The sequence below is a fragment of the Phacochoerus africanus genome, chromosome 5, assembly GCF_016906955.1.
Source record: "Phacochoerus africanus isolate WHEZ1 chromosome 5, ROS_Pafr_v1, whole genome shotgun sequence".
NCBI lineage: Eukaryota > Metazoa > Chordata > Mammalia > Artiodactyla > Suidae > Phacochoerus > Phacochoerus africanus.
Genome location: NC_062548.1, coordinates 42294903 through 42317672, shown reverse-complemented (window position 1 = coordinate 42317672; position 22770 = coordinate 42294903). Strand labels below are relative to the sequence as shown.

Below are 22770 nucleotides of genomic sequence, written 5' to 3'. Positions count from 1 at the left end.
GCACAAACACACTTGAACAGTTTAATGTGGAACAGCGTTTGCGGTTCCTGATTCAGAATTTAATGTTCCTCAAACATTCAAGTCCAATGGACATTTTAGCAGCTTTCCCACATAAAAATTCTGTATATTTACAGCAGAAATCAACAGAACATTGTAAGTCAACTGGAATAAAAAAACAAAAAATTATTTCTAGGGGAGTTCCCTGCTGGCTCAGCAGGTTGAGGTGCTGTCACTGCTGTGGCGCAGGCTTGATCCCTGGCCCCAGAACTCATGCATCTGTGGGTGCGGCCAAAAAAGTCCTAAGATGGTGATTTAATTTTCACATTATTTTTCAAAACTGTAAACCTACAGTGTTAGTTTCAGAATTGTCATCTCCAAGCGCTCTTCATAGGGGAACAGCTTCTGATCATGACCAGGCACCACTTCCCACAGGATCCCAGCTTGGTCTGGAAACAGAACATATGTGTCTCAGGGTGCTGGGGTTTGGGGGGTGGGGGCATATAGACACAGATTTCCAGCCCCCATCCCGACTCCTGGAATCGGCCTCCAGAGGTGGGGCCAGGAGTCTTGTCTGTAAGCCGCTCATGGCAGCCAGGTCTGCCGTCTGTCCACTGGACCATGTGCACCCCGGAAGGTCACGGCCTGGCTGGGTTCCCTGTCACTCCCTGCATCCCCCACCCAATCCCAGGGCACAGCTCGCTCCGAGCCGAGGTTTGACCATGTCTGCCTGACCATTTGGATGGACGTGCCTTTGAAAGGGCTCATGTCACCTTTGTAAGCACAGATGTCTGACGAGCCCTTGGGGAGGGAGGATCATTTGTCCTTACTTTTTATGAATGGAAAATTAGTATTTATAAAATGAAATGCTGGACAGTGTGTAAGTGTCATGATCCTGCCTGAGTAGAACATGTCAGCAATATTAATTGGTGTGTATGCACTTTTCCCATGTGTATGTTAACATGATTTTTTTTAAAATAAAAATGGGCTTATACTACATATACTGTTTAGTACCCTCAGCTTTCTTCACTTGAAATACACTGTGGGGAGTTCCCTGGTGGCTCAATGGGTTAGGAACCAGCATTGTCACTGCAGCAGCTCAGTGGTGTACGTTTGATTCCTGACCTGGAACTTCCACATGCGTGGGCGTGGCCAAAAAAAAAAAAATAACGCATGGATATTTTTTCACATAAGCATCTGAAGAAGGACTTCATTATTTCGAGGCTGAATAGCCCTCTGTCAGTGGGGCATGGTGTACGGGGGTGGGCACTGGTCGTCTCTGTGGCAGAGGCAGCAGTGGGAGGGCTCTGCTTAGTGGGGGTGGTTGGGGCAAGTACGGTGGTGGCCCTGGTCAGCCCTGGCATGTGGTGGGCATTGCGGGGCAAGGGTCATGGGGTTTGGGGGGTGGAAAGTGGAGCCCGCTGCCTGGCTCTAATCTGTGGATCCCTGGGTCATTACTCAGCTGCCTCGCATGGAGGTGTCCTCTGGGCTGAGACAGGAAGACAGCACACCCCACCCCATCCCCACGCTGGAGGGGTGGACACAGGCCACAGGTCGGGTCTGAGGACTGTGCCCACCTGCAGCAGTGAGGATCCAGGCAGACTCCTCCCTCCTCTAAAAGCATCCTTTGCTCTTCATTTACTGTGGGTTTGATCTAGTAAGGACAGCTGCCCTCTTCCTGAGTATGCTCGCATGCCAGCCCCATGCCACCTGCAAGTGGATGTTTCCACTGTACAGTGAGGACGGGGAGAGGCTGGCCCAGCGCCACCTGGGTGGGTGGCGGGACCCAGCTCTAGAGCCCACGCCTGACCTCTGTGTGGCCAGAACTCATCTACCCTGATACCCGCTGGCATCCATACCGTCTCCGTTTTGACAAGGAAACAGGCCCAAAGGCTCTCAAAACCTGCCCTAAACACAGGCCAGGACTGCTGGTCTCAGACTTCCGAGATGACAGTGTAAACTGCCTCCCTCTCCCCAGAGCACCCGCTCCCTCTGCTGACCTTCTGGACGGGGGGGTGGGGGGGGTTGTCTGCCCAGCAGATCATGGTCTGGGGCTCCTGCCTTGGCTCCAAGGCCCCATTCTTTGACTTTCCTAGCTACTGCCTCCCTGGAGTCCTGTGTGGAGCCAGCACAGTGTCCCCGCAGGCCTGGGTGGCCGGCCTCTCAGAGCTAGCAGCCCCGAGTCCTGCAGTGGATGGCAGCCTGTCCCAGGCCCAGGGCTCACCCAGCTCCGTGATGAACAGCTGGCACGTCTCCGGGTTGCGGACAGTGAAGGCAACGTAGGCATCAGGAGCCCGCTGGTCCTTCCGGCACGCAGAGAGCTTCTGCAGTACCCCGACCAGGGAGAGGAGAGTTTCCGGGCAGTACAGCACATCTGTGGTGAGAACCCCAGGTTACTGGAAGGGGCTCCTCCAGGACCCAGGGCCCCAGTGGCCTGAGCTGGGCGATACCTGCTGCAATGACAATGTCTGGCTGGAGGGCCGCGAGCTGAGGGACTGTCACCACGTCCCAGTCCAGCCGGGCCACTGTCACCCTGGGGCTCTCCGCCTGGGGGGTGTCGTGTCCTGGGGGCTCGGAGGGGGCGCTGACACTCGGCTCCAATGAGAAGCCATTGAGAAGGACGTTCCCGCGGAGCTGCTCGAGGACAAGGCTGTGACAGTCGCTGAAGACGAACGCGCGGGGATGGCACGTCTTGCAGATGGCCAGGCCCGTGAGGCCGGCTCCACTGCCCAGCTCGAGGACAGTCCTGGGGGAGGAGGGGCCGTGTCCGGGGCTGCGCTGTGGCCAGGCAGCCCGGGGCCCAGCCCTGCGCCCCAGGTCACCTGTGAGCAAAGGCCGCCGGGTGCTCCAGGGCCCACTCTGCGAGGTAGAGGGCGGCGTTCCACGTGACCAGGCCCGTGGTGCCGTGGGAGATGATGGCTGAGCTCTCAGCCAGCGTGACTGCGTCCCCGGAAGGCTAGGCGGGAACAGGAGAGAGAATTAACCCAGTGACCAGGGCCCCATAAGGAATTAGGATTTGAGTCTACATGTCACGGGAAGCAGAGTTCCCCATTGTGGCTCGGTGGGTTAAGAACCCAACTAGTAGCCATGAGGATGTGGGTTCGATCCCTGGCTCCGCTCAGTGGGTTAAGGAAGTAGCGTGGCTGTGAGCTGTGGTGTAGGTCACAGATGTGGCTTAGATCTGGGGTTGCTACAGCTTGTGGTGTAGCCTGGCGGCTGTAGCTGCGATTCAACCCCTAACCTGGGAACTTCCATAAAATGGGGGTGCGGTCCTTAAAAAAAAAGTCACAGGAAGCCACCGGCAAGAGATATGACCCTTGTGAGGCCAACCTGCCAGTAGAGACAGAAGAGGGAAGAGGTGGGGCACGTGGTGGACCTGGGCACAGAGACCAGAGCCCACAGGCATCCCTGGAAATGCAGGGGCCCAGCCGGGAGAGGACTTGCCCAGCCCAGGAGTGGGGGGCGTGAGGGCTCTGCGGCGAGGCCCAAAGGGCCCCTAGAAACAGAACACGTCATTTCAGTAATAAAGGCTACTCAAAGGAGCTCCAGGGATAAAAACAGAAAACAGATGAACCCTTAGGAGATGGGAGGTGAAAGGAGTGAAATTTTAAAAACCAAAAAGAAATTAAGAGCCTCTTATAGGTTGAATCACTTCCTCCCCAGAGTCACAGGCTGAAGTCCTCCTTTTTGGAGACAGGGTGGGGTCTTTAAAGAGGGAATGATGTTTAACGTGAGGGTATAAAGGCGACCCAAACCCAGTCTGACTGTGTTCTGATGTGAAGGACGCTGGGACACACAGGAGGGGAGACGGCTGTGTGCAGGCTGAGGAGGGAGGCCTGGCACTCATCCTTCCCTCGAAGCTTCAGACGGACCAGCCCTGCCCACACCCGGCTTTTTTTTTTTTTTTTTTGTCTTTTGTCTTTTTTGTTGTTGTTGTTGTTCCTATTTCTTGGGCCGCTCCCGCGGCATATGGAGGTTCCCAGGCCAGGGGTTGAATTGGAGCTGTAGCCACCGGCCTACGCCAGAGCCACAGCAACGAGGGATCCGAGCCGCGTCTGCAACCTACACCACAGCTCACAGCAACGCCGGATCGTTAACCCACTGAGCAAGGGCAGGGACCAAACCCGCAACCTCATGGTTCCTAGTCGGATTTGTTAACCACTGCGCCACGACGGGAACTCCTTTTTTTTTTTTTTTTTTTTTTAAATGTCTGCACCCTTGAAACTAGGACGCTCACGGGCCAGGGATGGAATCTGAGCTGCAGCTGTGGCTGCCACCGCCACAGAGACAACAGACAACGCTGGATCCTTAACTCACTGCACCACATCAGGAACCCCCAACACTAATTCTGGACTTAGAGCTTCCAGCACTGTGAGATGACAAATTTCTGCTGTTTAAGCCACCCATCTTTAGGTCCACTGAATGGAAAATGAAAGCAAAGAACAAACACTGAAAAAACAAAATTCGAGAGACCACTCCTGAAAAATCAAAGATTGGAAAGGCATATTAAAGGAATATACAACTGCGCCCAAGGTCACTGACCCAGAAGGATCTCAACCTTGAGAGGCAGTCTAATAGAATTACTGGACTGGGAAGAAGGAATGCTCTGGCTGTCTCAAAGAAAAGGGCATGGACAAAAAAGGGCAAGAAAATTAAATGATTATCAGGCTTTTGCACAGTAATGCTTTATGGCAAAAAAAAATGGAGAAATATATTTAAGAAACTCAGGGAGTTCCTGGTGGCTTGGTGGGTTGGGGATCCAGCCCTGTCGCTGCTGTGGCATGGGTTTGAGCCCTAGTCTGGGAACCAACCATGCGAGTGCAGCCCCCACCTCAAAACAAAAAACAAAAAACTCAGGAAGAGAAGGTGTGAGCCAGGATTCAAGGATAATCGGCTCAAACTGTTATTAATATGCAAGAACTCAGGACGGTCCACGCCACAAGCCCTTCTTAACCTCTGAGAAAATGAACTTGAGACAAACCAAATGGCTAGAAACATCAATATACAGCCCAGCACAGAGACTGAGAAGAGACTTTGGTATGTGCACAAGGTTGGTACCGTTTCTGCCTGAATCCCTGGACCCTGTGACTGAGTTAGGCCACCTGGCGAAGGGACACTGAAGATGCACTTAAGGTCACAGAATTTGACATTGGGACGGTAGCCTGGATTACCCAGGTGGGCTCGATTTAGTCATCAGGCTGAAGTCTGGGAGATGCAGAGGAAGAGGAGGCAGCAGGCATCTGAAGCGGTTGTTGGCTTTGGAATGAAGGGGGCACAAGTCAGGGGACAGGGTGGCCTCTAGAAGCTGAGAACCACCCCGGTCAAGAGCCAGAGAGGAAAAATGGAACCTCAGTCCTGCAGCCACAGGAAATGCAATTGTGCCAAATGACCTGAACAGCCTGGAATGGTTCTCCCCCAGGGCTCAGTCCTGCAGACGCTTTGGTTCTAGCTCTGTGAGTCTCATGTTAGCACACTTCTGACAGCTAACTACAAGGAGGTACTGATGTTGCTCTGAGCAGCTGAGTTTGTGGTGATACTCTGTAACGGCTCTGTGACGACAATGTAGGAAGGATGAGGATAGACTGTATAAAAATGTTCACAGTTACACTAACCACAGTTGGTGGCAGGGTTTAGCCTGTTTTTGTTTTTTTTTTTGCCATTTTTCTTGGGCCACTCCCGTGGCATATGGAGGTTCCCAGGCTAGGGGTCAAATCAGAGCTATAGTCGCCGGCCTACGCCAGAGCAACAGCAATGAGGGATCTGAGCCGCGTCTGTGACCTACATCACAGCTCACGGCATCGCCGGATCCTTAACCCACTGAGCAAGGCCAGGGATCAAACCCGCAACCTCATGGTTCCTAGTGGATTCGTTAACCACTGCGCCACGACGGACGGGAACTCCTAGCCTGTTGTGTTGAGTCGGTTGCCTCAGTAATATGGGGATAAAGCCAGTAGGCGGGTGGGGAATAGCCTAACGTCATCCCCTGTGACCTTGAGAAGCAGAATTTCCAGTGCAGAAGAAAGCAGATGGGGACACAATGCAGAAAAGGCCGAGTATAAACTCTGCCGTTCTGATTTTGCGTTAGAAACAGCAATAAGGACTCAAGGGATATTTTCTCTTAAATAGTATGGATATGGGAGTTCCTGCTGTGGCTCAGCGGTTAATGCACCTGACTAGTATCCATGAGGACGTGGGTTCAGTCCCCAGCCTTGCTCAGTGGGTTAAGGATCCGGTGTCACCATGAGCTGTGGTGTGGGTCGCAGATGTGGCTCAGATCTGGCGTGGCTGTGGCTGTGGTGGAGGCCGGCAGCTCCAGCTCTGATTTGACCCCTAGCCTGGGAACCTCCGTATGCTGTGGGTATGGCCCTAAAAAGACAAAAACAAAAACTATGGCTATCTATCTCCATTCATATCCTAGCTCTGTCCATGGAAAGGCCTAGATAGCAGCAGGGATCATCTCTAATGCCCAGACTGTGTATATCTGAATATCATTTCCCATTAAGAGAAACCAGGGCTTCTTGAAGATATGGCTGATTTCAGGTCTGGAGCAGGAAACATACAAGATGAGTCTGGAAAAGCTTCACATAAAGTGAAGTAAGAAATCTACGAGGTGGAGTTCCCGTCGTGGCGCAGTGGTTAACGAATCCGACTAGGGCGCCTGCATATGAAGGGAGGTTTTGAGCCAGACCTGGTCAACAGGCAAGTCCAAGTGCAGGTGTCCAGGGGAACTCATGGAAATGAGAAGACCGCAGAGCCAGTACTCTGCAAGGGAGGGAGGGCTGGGATAGGGATGGGGCAGATGAGGGCCCTGTGGCCCGGCTGCCTAAGTCCTTGACGAGATTGACAATTACCATGGTGGCCGTCTTGCAATGATGTAATAATCTAATTCTTTTGTGTGGTTTTCTTTATATACATTTTTTTCTTTTTTAGTCTTTTTAGGGCTACACTCATGGCATATGGAGGTTCCCAGGCTAGAGGCTGAATCTGAGCCATAGCTGCCGGCCTCCACCACAGCCACAGCCATGCCAGATCCAAGCCACGTCTGTGACCAATACCGCAGCTTGCAGCAACACCAGATCCCCAACCCACTGAGGGAGGCCAGCGGTCAAACCCACATTCTTATGGATCCTTGTTGGGTTCTTAACCCTCGGAGCCACAAAAGGAACTCCATTTCTGTATCTATGTTTTATAACAAAAGGTTAAAGTATTCTTTTTTTTTTTGTCTTTTTTTTAGGGCCCCACCCACGGCATATAGAGGTTCCCAGGCTAGGGGTCCAATCGGAGCTGTTGCTGCCAGCCTACACCAGAGCCACAGCAATGTCATATCTGAGCCATGTCTGCAACCTATACCACAGCTCATGGCAACGCTGGATCCTTAACCCACTGAGTGAGGCCAGGGATCGAACCCGCAACCTCATAGTTCCTAGTCAGATTTGTTTCCGCTGCACCACGATAGGAATTCCTAAAGTGTTCTTTAACCATGAAACAAACATGGTTCTGTGCAGAACGGATTTCTGTGGGGTGAGAAGCCAGAAGACCAGTCAGAAGGCACAGCATTTGTCAGGGTGCTGATGGTGGCAGTGGACAGTGAGAAGGGACTGCTGTCCTGTAACATCCATCCACCAAGTATTTACTGGAGTCTGAGTGCCAGGCCCCTGCTTGCAATTCACGTGGCGGTGCTTTAAGCCCAGCCACCTCGTAGGACGACAGGTGTTACCTGTTGAAGGGCTTGGTTTACAGATGAGGCTCAGGAAGGTTAATGGACCTCGTCTAAGACCACGGAGCTGATGCGTCAGGATCTGAACCCACATGAGGCTGACTGCAGCTTGAATTAACTGTGTGTGTGTGTGTGTGTGTGTGTGTGTGTGTGTGTGCGCACATGCACATGTGTGGACGGCGCATGTCTCCTACCAGCAGATAGCTCCGGTGGCAGTGGGTGGACTCCTCGGCCATCAGGACTTTCGCCAGCACCTCGTACAGCTCGTCCAGAGGCTCCGTGTGGACAGCCTCATGCTGCGGGGAGGGGCGGGGAGGGGCAGGGAGGGCGGGTGGCGCTTCAGCAAGAGGGTTAAGGTGACCCTCACAAATCATACCAACCAGACACCTGCTGGCTTTTACTGTGACTTGTAAAAACGGCTGGATGATTTTCACCCTATCTGGAGGGGAGGCTGGGGGTAGCCTGACTTAATACAGGGCACCTGGTTGGGGAACATGGGGGGGGGCTCAAAGAGAGGTTTAGAGAAGGGGAGGGTGCGGTATAGTGAAGGGCAGCAGAAAGGGGGTGAGAGCTGGCAGGACAGAGGGAGAAGGTGGGGTTTCCCACACTCAGGGGTTGCCAGGTGGGAGAAGGCTGGAGACCTCTGGAAGCAGAGAGGAACTGCCCTGGCCTCCCGCTTCCTCCGCCCTCCACGGCTTCTCATCAGTGGAACCCAGTTGGGAGCTGCTGCCCATGGAGCCCCCTGCTGTACTGGGGTCTGCAGGGCAAGGGCATCGGATGATCTGTGCTCCCACTTCTGGAGAGCCAGCTGTGTCCCCAGCGCTGCCTGGTCACCGGGGGATGGTGCCCATCACTGACCTTTCTGATGAGCTCCGAGAGGAAGCTGCGGGCGTACTTTACCGGTGGTGGATGCCTCATGCACAGAGGATGGTGCACGGTCTGTGACAAGGACACAGTGTGGGCTGCTGGAGAGATGCTGCCTTTTTTTTTTTGTGCTTTTTAGGGCTGCACCTCAGCATATGGAAGTTCCCAGGCTAGGGGTCGAATTCGAGCTATAGATGCCGGCCTACACCACAGCCACAGCAATGCAGGATCTGAGCTCCATCTGCAACCTACGCCACAGCTCCCAGCAATGCTGGATCCCAGATCCACTGAGTGAGGCCAGGGATCAAACTTGCATCCTCATGGATACTAGTTGGATTTGTTTCCCGAGCCACAATGGGAACTTCTGAGATGCTGCCTTAAGTCCCCCTCAAGCTTCAAGTGAACACAGGGCAAACCCGTTACTCTATCCCTAGAATTCTGGCCCTGGTTGACCCTCACGCATCTAAGTATAAGCCTTTCCCCAAAATATTTCTCACTACAGTGGCATGGACTGTGGCAGTATTTCTAATGCCCTTTCTGTGAAGGAACATGGGATGCAAGGACTCAGGCTAACATCCTGCTGTGGACTGAATTATTTGTGCCCATTTCAAAGTCACATGTTGAATCTAACACCCAATGTGGTGATATGGGGGGTGGGGTGGGGGCATGATTAGGTCATAAGGCTAAAGCCTTCATAAATTGGATTACTGCCCTTATAAAAAAGACACATCCCTTCCCGGGGTTCCCATTGTGGCTCAATGGATTAAGAAACTGATGTTGTCTCTGCAAGGATGCGGTTTGATCCTTGGCCTGGCTTGGTGGGTTAAGGATCCAGTGTTGTGGCAAGCTACAGGGTAGGTCTTCAGATACAGCTTGGATTTGGTGTGGCTGTGGCTGTGGCTTAGGCCTGCAGCTGTAGCTCCAATTTAACCCCTGCCCAGGAACTTCCACATGCCGCAAGTGCAGCTGTTAAAAAAAAACACAGAGAGCTCCCTCCCCTGCTGTCATGGGAGGACACAGCAAGAAGACAGCCATCTATGAGCCAGGAAGCAGGCCCTCATACAGCAATCTGCTGGCACCTTGATCTTGGACCTCCCAGCCTCCAGAACTGTGAGGTATAAATTCCAGCTGTTTATAAACCACCGGGGTGGTGGCATCTGTTACAGCAGGACCAAGACATACGCCTTCTCAGGGCAGCTGGCAGGCACCAGAGTTTACAGTGAGGACAAACGTGGGACTATCTGGCTCCGAGGAAGAGCCGAGAGCCCACATGGTGGGAAGAAAGCAGATTCTGCACCTGCTCTTCTGGAGCGCACATCTGGGGCTGCAGGGCTGTGGGGCCCGCACAGAGCAAGCTGGCCTCTGCCTGGGATGTGGTGGAGGGGGATGGGGACTCTCAGGGCAACGCTTCAGCTGAAGCCTCGAGAAGCAAAGAGCAAGAGAGGGAGTTCCAGGCAGGAGGGCAGCTTGGGTGGGCTCTGAGGCTGCCCTGGACCAGCCTTTTTGGGGACAGGAGCAGGGAGAAGAGAGGCCTGGTCACATGAGGCTTGTTCGCTGCGGGGGGGACACGATTTGATTCGAGGGCCACAAAACACCCACACGACTCTTTAGGGGCTTTCTGGGTGGCCAGTGTTAGGCTTTAACCCCAGGGTGAGAATCAGAAAAGGCTGTAAGATGGGGACCTCAGAGATGTTGGGTCTCCTGGATCCCCCCGGGGTCTCCCTAGTTACGCCTGCATCTTCGCCACGTGGTGGTCAGATGGGTGCTCTTGGTTTGCTCTCCACACACAAATTCTGAACCTGTGCTCTCTGGATGGACTGCTGGTTGGAGGCAGGTGTGCGACTCACATGCTTTTGTACACGAAACCTACTTTCCTGCTGCATTTTTCTCTAGGGGGAGAGTCCGTAACTTTGGGGTTTCAGAAGGATTCATGACCCTTCGGTGGGTAAAGAGCCCAGATGCAGTGTGATCCACACCTGATCCACAGGGCCAGGGGCAGCGGGGGACAGGCCAGGCAGAGTGGTGGTCCTGCCTCTACCTGCACCTAGATGTGTCTTAGAGTCCAAACCCCACCTCCAAAAAGCAGGGGTCCATCCACAGCTAGAAAAGACACAGGGATGGGCAAGACTCGCCTCCTTGTTTTCCCCTTATACACAAAGAAGAAAGTCTCTGAGCAGCTAGGAAAGTCTCTGAGCAGCTAGCAAACGCTAGATGTTCCCACAGCTGTCATCTTCACTTCCCTCTGTGGACAGTTTAAAAAAAAAATCCCCAGATTCCCTCCTCTCCTGTGGATTTTTGTACATTTTGATGTCTTCATCTAAGAAAACAGAAGCGCTGGAGCTGTCTGAGGTGCTCAAGCCGGATGCAGTGTCTTTTTTAAAGGATACGTGTGCACACACCGTGGGGCTGTTACATCTTCATGGGCAGCTCAGGCCAGTGACCCGTCCCAGCGATTCTGTGATTCTTACCTTCTGCAAAATATCCAGCAACAGCTCAGAACCTGACGAGTCTCTTAATTTCTCTTCTAGGCTCTATCCAAAGAGAGGGGGGCAGAGAGAGAGAAATCTCAAGGGCATTATCACAGGAACATTAAACATGCAATAGGACATGTTGGCAAAGTGCTAAGTGATCTCTCCCCAGAGACCTGGGGCCAAATGATGTGAAGCCACACACGGCTGAAAGCCTGACCTTGAGACGTCCGGGTTACATCCGGATGAGTCAGAGGAAGAATGTCAGAAGACAGACTCCGTTTGCATTAGCCCTGGCAGCTTAGCCTCACCTGGGTCACAGATCAGCTTTGTGGCTGAACTGGTCCGCTAGGAACTAACACCTACCTGATAGGCTCCCTGAGACCCTCTCGTGGAAGGTTGCCTGCATCGCTGCAGAGATCCCAGCTCCTATGTCACCTCCTTGGAAGGCCTTCCCGTTTCTCCTAATTTGATCCGTTTCCCTGTTGTACTTTCCTGCTTATAGCTCTCCCATCTAAGCAGAGCCTTGTTTATATGCTACCCATCCTGGTGTCTGGCTCATGTGCCTTCAGCAAACATGTGGTGACAGAAGAAAAACACTAGCTAACACATATTCATGTAATCTGACCACAGCCCTCTGAGGTTCAGCATCATTCCAACCTCTGTTTTACTTGTAAGGCACAGAGAGACAGTCACTTGCCCAGGGTCACACAGCTTGTGCGGGGTGGGCCCAGGATTCAAAGCAGGCAGGTGGTCTTCCACGTCTGCTCCCAACCTTTCTGGTCAAACCAGTGATAACAATAGTTCCCACTGCACGGAGGCTGTGGGTGTATGTAAGCAAGTGCTTAGCATGGGCCTGTGCAGAGTAAGCACTCACTTCGCCTGAGCAATTATAGTCAATATGGAATTGGGACCCATGCATTGGGGCATCATAAAGGTTTAAATTTTGGGTTAAAAAATGTATAATTCCTTTCTGATGGGAAATGCTCTCCCAGAATGTGATATTGTTTATATCAATGAAAGAATATAAAAGACTAACTACCACTCTTAAGATGGGGCAGACGTGGGGAGGAATATGTGTCCAAACTGAGTCATCCCAATGAGCTCACCGCACATGAATTATGAGTTTAAAGAAGGCAGTGTCCTTAGAACCCCTGTCTTGGCAAAAGGCAGCAGCTACCTCTGCCCTGTGCCTGTGTGGGATGGCAGGTCCCCTGGGCAGGGAGGTGAGCTTTTTCCCAGACAGTTCTGTATCTTCCTGTCTCTTCCATCAGCTGACTCAGAACATTTTGTCCAATGCTACTGATACTATGAGTTCAGGAGGCCCAAGGGGGTCTGTGACCTGGTCACTGCGCTCAAGGCAGCGTGGTCTCCCGCTGTCCTGAGACTGCTGGCTATTTAAATGAGCAGCAGCAGCAGCTGTTACCCAAGGCCAGGATGATAACTGGCTAAAGAAAAGTCACGAACTGTCCGTGACCCTAAAAACTCCAGTGAAAAAAGGGAGTTGGAAGGAAACCTCACATTCCTTCAATTTGAGAGATTCAGTTTGCAAAGTCAGCGAAGGGTAGGAAGGGCCCCAGGGACGGAAGGAGCTGATGGCTGAGCGCAGGGTGGGCCAGGGGCGCGCGGATGGATCTCCTGCTCTGTGCCGCCAGCCCGGGAGAGCTGCGAAGATGCTGGGGGACCCAACGTGTTGCCAGGAGCAGAGGCCTCACGTGGCAGGGAGGGCGTGGGTGTGAGCCCGGAACCCGGTCCCATCCTGACCCCCCCCCCCGGCGCCCCCCTACCCGCCTTCTGTGCGCCCACCTAGCCGCCCACCTGCCAGGGGAAAGTGCGCAGTGCGCGCGCCGCCAGGAAGCGGCGCTCGAAACTCCACAGCAGGCTCGCGGCGTCCGCGGTCTCCTCTGGCGCCATGGCGGGGCGGGGCCGTGGCGTTCCCTGGGAGACGGGGCGGGAGCAGGGCGGAGCCTGGAGGCGGCCCGAGGCCATACGCAGGCAGGGGCGGGGCCAGGCTCTGCTGCTGCCCTGGGAGGCGGGTCTTGGGAGTGTCGAGGCGGGGCGAAGAGCCCAGGAGGAGGGGCTTAGGGCGGGGCCAGGGTTCAGGAGGCGGGGGCAGCAGGTCGTGCGTGCGGAGGTGGGGCCCGGGGGCGGGCCGAGGCGTGGCGGGGCCCTAGGAGGCGGGACTTGGGGATGTGGGAGGTGGGGCCATGGGCGGGAAGGGGCGGGGCAAGAGCTTCGGTGGGGGCGGAGTTAGCGTTTGGCGCCAGGTTCGGCCGGGTGGGGCAGCGAGGGTTCCTTGGGAGCGTCCAGTCAGGCCATGGGCCAGGTAATCATTCTCGCCGTTCCCGCACCTTCTCGAGGGTCTTTTTGGCAGGGCCCTATGGGCAGACCGTCGCCCCGTGGGCCTTTTCCCAGCCCTGCGCCGTCCCTCTGGGGCTGCGTCCTCAAACCCACCCTGGTGCATGTATCTCTCAGCTCTGTGGACCGCGGCTGCCCTTTCTCTCCTTGGAAGGGTGCTGGGGTGAAGGTGTTGGTTCGCAGCCCTCCCCTTACACGGAGGGCGAGGAGAGACTAAGCCGCAGGCCCCTCCAGGTGGTAGGTGGCAGTTTTAATAAGCGAGGGAGCTTACTTGCCAGGCTTGTCTTGGCCTCGAAGCCGATAGCGCCCTCCCGCCAGAATCTTAGCAGCTTGAATCTAGGCCTTCACGGAGCCCCGTCACTGGCCGTCCAGGGGTTTCCACGGCTGGTTGCTCCCTCCAGGCTGCTCCCTCAAATTCTTGAGACTGCTTGGACCGTGGGAACCGTGGGCAGAAGTACATACTGAGGGGGGCGGGGAGCCTTTCGGGGTCAGTTTGGGGTCAGCCATTGGTCACCTTGTTACCCAGCCAGGTTTGTTTGCCAGACGTGCAGCAGGGCAAATACTGAGGTGAGGTTTGCAGAAAGGGTTTATTCACAAGGCAGCTGTTCAAGGAAACGGAAAAAACAAATCTTAACCACTTTCTTTAATGTTGTATAAAAAAGTAACGAGTAGAACCAAAAGTAAATTAAACATAATCACATTTGCTTATACCACAATCTCAGTTTTTCATATGAACTTTACTATTCAAACAGCAGAAAGTAGGTGGCAATTTAGGGATTGGGAAAGAGATAAAACCAAAACCACTTTACTAGCATGATTATTCTATACTGCGTATAGCTTACTCACAGAGATGGCGTCTCTTCTCCGCTGTGTAGGAATTCAGTTTGTATATAAAATTGAGCCTGCTCAGGAGTTCCCGTTGTGGCTCAGTGATGTGGGTTCGATCCCTGGCGTTGCTCAGTGGGTTAATGATCTGGCGTTGCAGTGAGCTGTGGGGTAGGTCACAGATGCGGCTCTGATCCCGAGTTGCTGTGGTTGTGGTGTAGGCTGGCAGCTGCAGCTCTGATTCGACCCCAAGCCTGGGAAACTTCATGTGCCATGGGTGGAACTCCAAAAAGCAAAAAAAAAGTAAAAATATAAAAAATAGAAAAATTGAACCTGCTCAAAAGGTGAGGGAGACTAGAAATGATAGGTCCATATCTGGGTGCATTGTCATACAGTTCAAACAGTGGTGTAGCTACTAGCTTGTAATTTTTAGGGACGGCAAATAAGGCTTTCTCTTAAAACTGAACCAAAAACAACGTCTTGTGTTGCTTAGGTTTTGTAATGTGTGCAGGAATATATGGACACCGAGGAGGTTCAGAATTTGGTCTCCACCTGTTACCAATGCAATCATCAGTGACCCAGTCTTGTAGGACTCCTTCTTGACGACCCAGTATCTCTGTCATTAAGCGTCTTAGCCCTTCATCTTCTCCTGGCTTAAGCTCACCACCAGGTAACTTGAAGAAATTTGTTCCCAGCTGTAGCAGTAACACATGGGGTAGCCGGTGCTCATGGGCAATCAACACCGCTTCTACAGTCCTCCTCGTGCCAGTGTAATCAAATTCCTCCCTCATGTACTGAAATCTGGCGGCAACAGAGCTGACCTTCTCATAGAGGGGCTCTTTTGTACCAAAAGTATAATTGGTAGGAGGGTACGGGTTGATGGTGAGGGGTTCCAGGGTGAGGAAGCTGGTGTGCTGAATGTACCTCCTGCCACACTGATTGACCTCCCCTGCCCCGTTGGGGGGTGCTGCGAGTTATTGGGCAGCACCACGGACATGCTGGCGAGCCCTGGCACTAGCAGTGAGCGGAAAGGGGGAGGCAGGGAGATCAGTGTCCCACTCAGCAGCTGCTGCCTGCCATTAACAAGGGAGGTCAAGAGGAGGCCAAAAAACAAATGTTTTGTTTGTTTGTTTTTGTTTTTAGGGTCACACTGTAGCATATGGAGATTCCCAGGCTAGAGGTTGAATTGGAGATGTAGCTGCCAGCCTACACCACAGCCACTGCAATGTGGGATCCGAGCCACGTCTGCGACCTACACCACAGTTCATGGCAACACTGGATCCTTAACCCACTGAGCAAGGCCAGGGATCACACCTGCGTCCTCATGGATGCTAGTCAGATTTGTTTCCACTGCGCCACAACGGGAACTCCCAAAAACAAATCTTAAATGAGCCTCCCCACCCCTGTTTACAGGCAAAAGAAGCAGGGTGGTCTGGGATGTGGGTAAGGGGGTTGGAAATAAGAGAAAAGGTGAGTTAGTTGTCGTTTTGAAACCGAACACGGCCTGTGGGGTTCCTGGGCACAAAAGCCTTTCTGTGTCCCCTATTTCTTGTTCTTAGGAAATGGGCCTCATTCAGCCTCTGTGACCTCCCCTGAGTTCCAAGGGGCAGGTGCAGACAGGTGCTGATCAGGGAAGGAAGGGGATGCAGAGACAAGGGAGGAACCGTCCAGAAACAACAGTACGGCCTCGGGGCAGGACCCTGGTTCCCTCTCAAGGGAAGCACATAATAATATAGGCATCTCATACGCCGAAGAGAAAAGTTAGATTCCTTATTCTTCTTTTTGAAATGAATACTTCAACACTGAACAGCTTAGAGTCCTTCCTTGTCCTTCTCCCTGGCTTAGTTACACCCTAAACACAGTCACCTGTAAACTAAAGATCAGACACCCTGAGCACACTTGCCTGTGGGTTAAAGATGATTAGCACGTGATGTTTTTCAGGAACTTTCCTACTTTGTTCTCATCTCTGATCCATATGCCCTTTTTGCAAGTACTGTTACTCTAGGCAAGAACTCAGAAGACCCCCAGCGTGGTCAGGCCTAGATCTCCCAACTCCAGCTTTGATGACTGAGATTCCTCCAGAGAAGAAAGAGTGCATGTTTGTCCCAATCCTGATTCCTCTCTGAAAACCTGTTTTTCTCCTTTTTACTATAAAATTCCTCACACTTCTTTCTAATAGGGGCACAGTCTTTAGGGCATGAGCCTTCTGTGACCCTCCTTTGCTTGGCAAAGCAATACTCTTTTTTCTCCTTTGCCCCAAACTCTGTCTCTGTGTTCCAGGTTGGCACTGGGAGACAGAGGCCGAATTCTGGCAATGGTTTTGCGTGGGTGCAGCTAAACTACAGGCATCTTCAGGAGACCCTTGTCCAGAATATGCCTGTTCTAAGGGTGAAGTTCTAGGTCCTCTGACGTCAAAAGGTCACGGGAGGTGGGGGCGGGGGGGGGGAAACTCGCGCATGCCCAAAAGGAGGGGAGGGTTAGCCATGCTAACCAGTCTTAACTGGCTCCAATTAGACACAGCTGACTCCACCTTCCTGGAAAACAACTTGGGTGAACATCTTATTGTTTGGGCTACATGATGCTTGGAGGACATGTGAGTCTTTTGTAGCAACAACTAAAGTGAGCTTGAGCGGTGAGGGCAGGTTGCAGGTGTAATAGATTTAACCATGATGCCCTGGGGTTCATCAGCCTCTCAATGACCTCCTCTAAGAGGCGGCGGGAGCCTCTGCTCCCCCAGCCTTTGGGTCTGTTCCTAACCCCAGAGTCTTTAGTTCACCAAATACTAAGCACCAGCTTAGCTATGTGCCTGCCATTGTCAGGCATTGAGGATGCAACAGTGAGAAGAACCAGGAGTGGTTCCTGGGCACAGGGTCTCATGGGGGAAGTGGGTATTGAACTATCGCAAAAATAGGAGATCCCTTTGGGGCTCATCGGTAACAAACCCAACTAGGATCCATGAAGATGCAGGTTCCATCCCTGGCCTCGCTCAGTGGGTTAAGGATCTGGCGTTGCCAGGAGCTGTGGTGTAGGTCGCAGTTGTGGCTCAGATACCAAGTTGCTGTGTCTGTGGCGTAGTCCGGCAGCTGCAGCTCCCATTTGACCCCTAACCTGGGAACTTCCATATGCTGTGGGTTTGGCCCTAAAAAGCAAAACAAACAAACAAAAAACAAATAAGAACAAACAAGAACTCTCACACAAATAAATCTAAAGGCACAATGGCAAAGTGCACTGTGCCACCAAGCACACGGAGCTGTGAAGGCTTCCCATAGGAGTTTTGACTTTGAAGGGAAAGGAATCCAGAAGAGTAGAGGGCTCCTGGGGGTGGGGGTGTGGTGGTACAGAGGGGGGATGGGGAAGAAAAGAAAAAATTACTTCCATTCGACCTTATTGTGTCTTGAGTGAGGAGCAGGACAGTGAAAGGCAATGGTGCTGCCTCTGGAGTTTGAAGTGTGTTCAAAATCTAACTCGTTTACCTTCGCAAATCTCATAAAATGCCACGTGGAAGTGGCTTGGGAGCTCATTTGTTAAATATGTTCGCACAAGGTGGAGGAGGGGGAGAGATGAAATCTTATTACCCCTTTCAGATGAGAAACATCTGAGAACAAGTGAGGAGAATTAATTCTTTTTTTTTTTTTTTTTTTAAAGGGCTGTACCTGAGGCATATGGAAATTCCCAGGCTAGGGGTTGAATTGGAGCTTTGGTCGCCAGCCTACGCCACAGCCACGGAAAGGTGCGATTCGAGCTGCATCTGTGACCCACACCACAGCTCAGCTCACTGCAACGCTGAATTCTTTAACCCACTGAGCGCGTCCAGAGGTTGAACCTGTGTCCTCATGGATACTAGCTGGGTTATCACTGAGCCACAGTGAGAACTCTGAGGAGAATTAATTCTAATTGAATGCATTTATTCTCTCCTATTTGTTCTTCCACCAGAACCATGGGAGCACAGGATCTAACACAAAATTTTTGCTTTTATTCCATCAATGCTTAATTTAAAGAGGGCAGACTGTGGTTATTGTTGTGTTTTTACATGGAATTAATGGTGTTGGGTCTGAGATGTTGCATGAATCCTTTGAGTTACAGCATCTTGGGGGAGAAACACCTGACACCCACTCTGGTTGCGCCTTGGTCCTAAAGGAACCATGTCGGAGCTTCCTCAGGTGTACTGGTTCACTTGTGCTGTTTTGATCAGCTCTCTGCCTGCAGTAAACAATGGTGACCAATGAGAATGGGTCAAACTCATAAATACTGAGCTCTTATTAACACATGATGGCTATTAATTACCTTTCTTCTGAAGAGCCAAAGGGGCACAGTCAACACTGGAGTAAGTGATACCGCATGATGTTAGAGTAAGATATTAAAAAAATCTAGGCCGATCCAGCCTTCCTGATGCCCCAGATGGGAGGCTGACCGGGGAAGGACCCTGAGTGGGCCATCCCACTGAATTGCACACAGAAGATACTTTGTTCTATGCGTGTGGGTTCTTGGGAGGGACAAAGGTCATAGCGTCACATATCTCAGATCTGAACCTGGAAGGCACTCAAGGGATTTGTGATGTCCCCTGGGCTTCATAGCTCTGGTGTGTTCAGAGGTAAGTGAAGATTAGGGCTACTGTTTTTTTTTTTTTTTTTGCTTTTTTTAGGGCTGCACCCTCAGCATATGGAGGTTCCCAGGCCAGGGGTCCAGTTGGAGCTATAGCTGCCAGCCTATGCCACAGCCAGCCACAGCAATGTCAGGTCTAAGCCGCCTCTGCTATCTACACCACAGCTCCTGGCAACACCAGATGCTTAACCCACTGAAAGAGGCCAGGGATTGAACCTGCAACCTCATGGTTCCTAGTTGGATTTGTTTCCACTCACCACAACAGGAACTCCTAGGGCTGCCGTTTTAACATAAAACATGAGAATTCCAGGTGATATTGACATGGCGAGAAGAACGAGGATATATCCATACTGGTGGCAGAGCCCATGTGTATGTGCATGTGTTATATAGCAAAGGTTCAACTTCTTTAGATTTGAATTTGAAAGAAAGATTTGAGGCTTTATTAATAATATAAGTTAGTGCATTTTAACGGTATGGAATGGGTTGCCTTTTAGAAATTATGCTGCGGGCATGGCTGTTCCATCAAGACATTGACATTTTTCCTGTCTCTCTCTTATGGCTAATGGTTTTTGTAGAAAAGGGCCAATTGATTTCTTTCTAAAATGTTGCTTCAGGGTGTAGAGACCTTTGCAGGTCATGTTTCAGCTTATAGGAAAATTTTATAGTTACATATAAGTTATGTTAAATATGGGCTTTGTAATGGAGTTAAGGTTAGGTAAAGGTCTTGACCTTGCTTAGGCTGTTGAGCATGTTCAGGAGGCTCTGGTGCAGCTGAGACAGGTGCTCTTTGAAAGCAAAGGAATGGTCAGGATTGGGTGTAACAAAGGACAAGGGAGTCTCATGATATACCTACGGAAATGTGGAAGAGGGTGCCTCGGGACCATATAATGCTTGGGTTGATGGCAGGACCAGTGCCATGGGTTGAATTGTGTCCCCCGCAAAGGTTGGAAGTCCTGTCCCTGGTACCTAGGAATGTGACTTGATTTGGAAATAGGGTCCCTGCAGGTATGGTTAGGTCAGGAGGAGGACACCCTGGATTACTGGGGGCTCTAAATCCCATGTGAAGACAGACACAGAGAGAAGCAAGCCCTGAAACGGTGGACGCCGAGATTGTGTCTACAAGCCAAGGAACGCCAAGGGTTGCCGGCAACCACCAGAAGCTTGTAGAAGCAAGGAAGGATTCTTCCCTACAGACTTCAGAAGGATCACGGCCCTGGGACACCCTGATTTCAGACCTCTAGCCTCCAGTTCTGTGAGACAAGGATACATCCATACTGGTGGCAGAGCCCATGTGTATGTGCACGTGTTATATAGCAAAGGTTCAACTTCTTTAGATTTGAATTTGAAAGAAACACGTGTCTGTCATTGTAAGCCACCCAGTGTGTGGTTGGTACCTTGTTAAGGTAAATGAATGCAATTGGAACATAATTTTTGGAGCACAGTGAAAAATGAAAATGTGGGCCCTTTGTTAAAAAAAAAGGAATCAAGATTTTTAAGATCATTCCAAGCTGGGGCTTTTCTTATCTCTGGGCCCTGTATGGCTGCCTAGGCTGCAAGACCATGAAGCTGGTCTTGGTTTCTGGGTTCTCAGAGTGCTTTGCCCCAAGGCACTCAGGAAGTGGCTGAAGTGAATTATTACAATATGCACTTATCACCTACATGGACCTGCAGACTGCTCACTTCTTTTACCAACAAAAGGCTGTGAATGTCACACCAGCAACAAACAGAACTGCAAGTCCTCCTGTGACAACCCCAAGACCAATTACTATGTTTTAGAGAGCAGATGCCCTCTGCATTTCCACTCCTGCTAAAAAAATCAGACGGTTTTAAATTGTCTGATTATTGAGAAGCTGCTCATGAGTCCCTGGGAAGTTTCCCATCCAGGCGCTAGTGAATATTAATTACAGAAATGAAATGTACATTTAACCCAAGGAAGTGCTCAGTGTAGAGAAATCTCACAGGGCAAGTCGTTGAAAGCCGATTTACTAAACGACCTATTTGCCAGATGACCCATTTGCCTAATGACCACTTTTACCAAATGACCAATTTGCTAGAAGCCAATTCACTGAAAATCAGTTGGTGGGATGTCCTGCTTATCAATAACGGATGGTCAAACATACCTTACCCCAGGCTCCTGGGACTATGGGACAGGGTTAGGGGCTAGAGAGTTGAAGGAAAACTCTAAAAGTTAAAAAAAGACAATAATTTAGAGAATTGTCATTCATTTACTTAGTTTTCTGCAAAACAGTCTGCTTCCTATAAATTCACAAGAGGATTGTGGGCAGTGGCTTGGAAGAAGGGAAGAGAGTGCAGGAAGCCGTTCGTTCTTTGTGGTCACTCTAAGCATCTGATAAATCACTGGGCAATGTCTTTTTTTTTTTTGTCTTTTTGTCTTTCTAAGGCCACACCCATGGCATATGGAGGTTCCCAGGCTAGGGGTCAAATCGGAGCTGTAGTCGCTGGCCTACACCACAGCCACAGCAATGCAGGATCTGAGCTGCGTCTGTGACCTACACCACAGCTCACGGCAACACCGGATCCTTAACCCACTGAGCGAGGCCAGGGATGGAAGCTGCATCCTCACGGATCCTAGTTGGATTTGTTTCTGCTGTGCCCTAACAGGGACTCCTGGACATTTCATTTAAATGAAATCATATAGTATGTGGTCTTTTGTATCTGCTTTCTTTCACTGAGCATCATGTTCTCAAGGTTCATTCAAATTGTAACATGTGTCAGTACTTCATTTCCTTTCGGTGGCTACATAATATTCCAGCGAATGGATAGACCATATTTTGTTTATCCATTTATCAGGTTATGGGCATTTGGGTTGTTTCCACCATTTGTTTATTATGAATAGTGCTGCTATGGGCGTCTGTGTATACATTTTTATGTGAACAAGATTGACTTTTTTTTTTGGATATATGCAAATGGGAACCTTTTTTTTTTTTTGGTGAATCTTTTGGTGATCTATGCGTAATTATCAAACACAAACACATAGGCTTGAGTTCGGATATCAGCCTTGCATTTCTTTTTTCTTTAGGGCCGCGCCCAAGGCATATGGAAGTTCCCAGACTAGGGGCCAAATTGGAGCTACACCACAGCAATACTGGATCCGAGCTACGTCTGTGGCCTACACCACAGCTCATGGCAATGCCGGATCCTTAACCCACTGAATGGGGCCAGGGATTGAACCCACATCCTAACCCACATCCTCATGGATACTAGTCAGGTTCTTCATTCGCTGAGCCACAAAGGGAACTCCAAGCCTTACATTTCGAATCCCAAACAGCTTTGGTTTCTTCCTTGTTAAAATGGGGAGATAAGAGCATCTATCTTTAGGGTTGTTGGGAAGACAAAAATGAAATAACTCACATCAATTTTTTTTTTTTTGGCTTTTCATCTTTTCCAGGGCTGCACCCACGGCATATGGAGGTTCCCAGGTTAGGGGTTGAATCCCGCCGGCCTACACCACAGCCACAGCCACCCCAGATCCGAGCCGCGTCTGCAACCTACACCACAGCTCATGGCAATGCCGAATCCTTAACCCACTGAGCGAGGCCAAGGATCGAACCCGCAACCTCATGGTTCCTAGTAGGATTCGTTAACCGCTGAGTCAGGACAGGAACTCCAACACATCAAATTTTTAACACAGCCCTGGACACTTAACCTTGGTCAGGGATGTTTGTCGCTATCATTGCGTTGTGATAACGTGGGCAGGGTTGGGTGGCTGGGGTGTGGAGTCGGGTGTGGGGAACACTTAGAAAGCAGGGGGTTATAACTCATCATGCCTGTACTTTTTAAAAATTTAATTTATTTAAAAATTTTTATTATAGTGGATTCACTTTTTAAATATATTTTATTATAGTTGGTGTACACGCCTGTACTTATTATGTTTTAATTTTTTTCAGAACTGCCCTTCCCTCGTTGCTGCCTCCCAGA

At 51.0% G+C, this 22770-nt stretch overlaps 1 protein-coding gene and 1 pseudogene across 1 annotated transcript; both read right to left on the bottom strand.

Annotated features, from left to right (window-relative positions):
* Positions 1 to 7: 7 nt before the first annotated feature.
* EEF2KMT (eukaryotic elongation factor 2 lysine methyltransferase) lies at positions 8 to 12985 on the bottom strand. Its single transcript, XM_047780562.1, has 8 exons — positions 12865 to 12985; positions 11047 to 11109; positions 8573 to 8653; positions 7909 to 8010; positions 2820 to 2953; positions 2448 to 2743; positions 2222 to 2371; positions 8 to 446 (listed from the first exon to the last, which is right to left on the bottom strand). The coding sequence occupies exons 1-8, from the start codon at positions 12958 to 12960 to the stop codon at positions 346 to 348; spliced, it is 1023 nt and encodes a 340-aa protein (XP_047636518.1). The 5' UTR covers positions 12961 to 12985; the 3' UTR covers positions 8 to 345.
* A 1573-nt stretch (positions 12986 to 14558) lies between these two features.
* On the bottom strand, positions 14559 to 22526 carry LOC125128415 (cleavage and polyadenylation specificity factor subunit 5-like; annotated as a pseudogene).
* Positions 22527 to 22770: the final 244 nt, after the last annotated feature.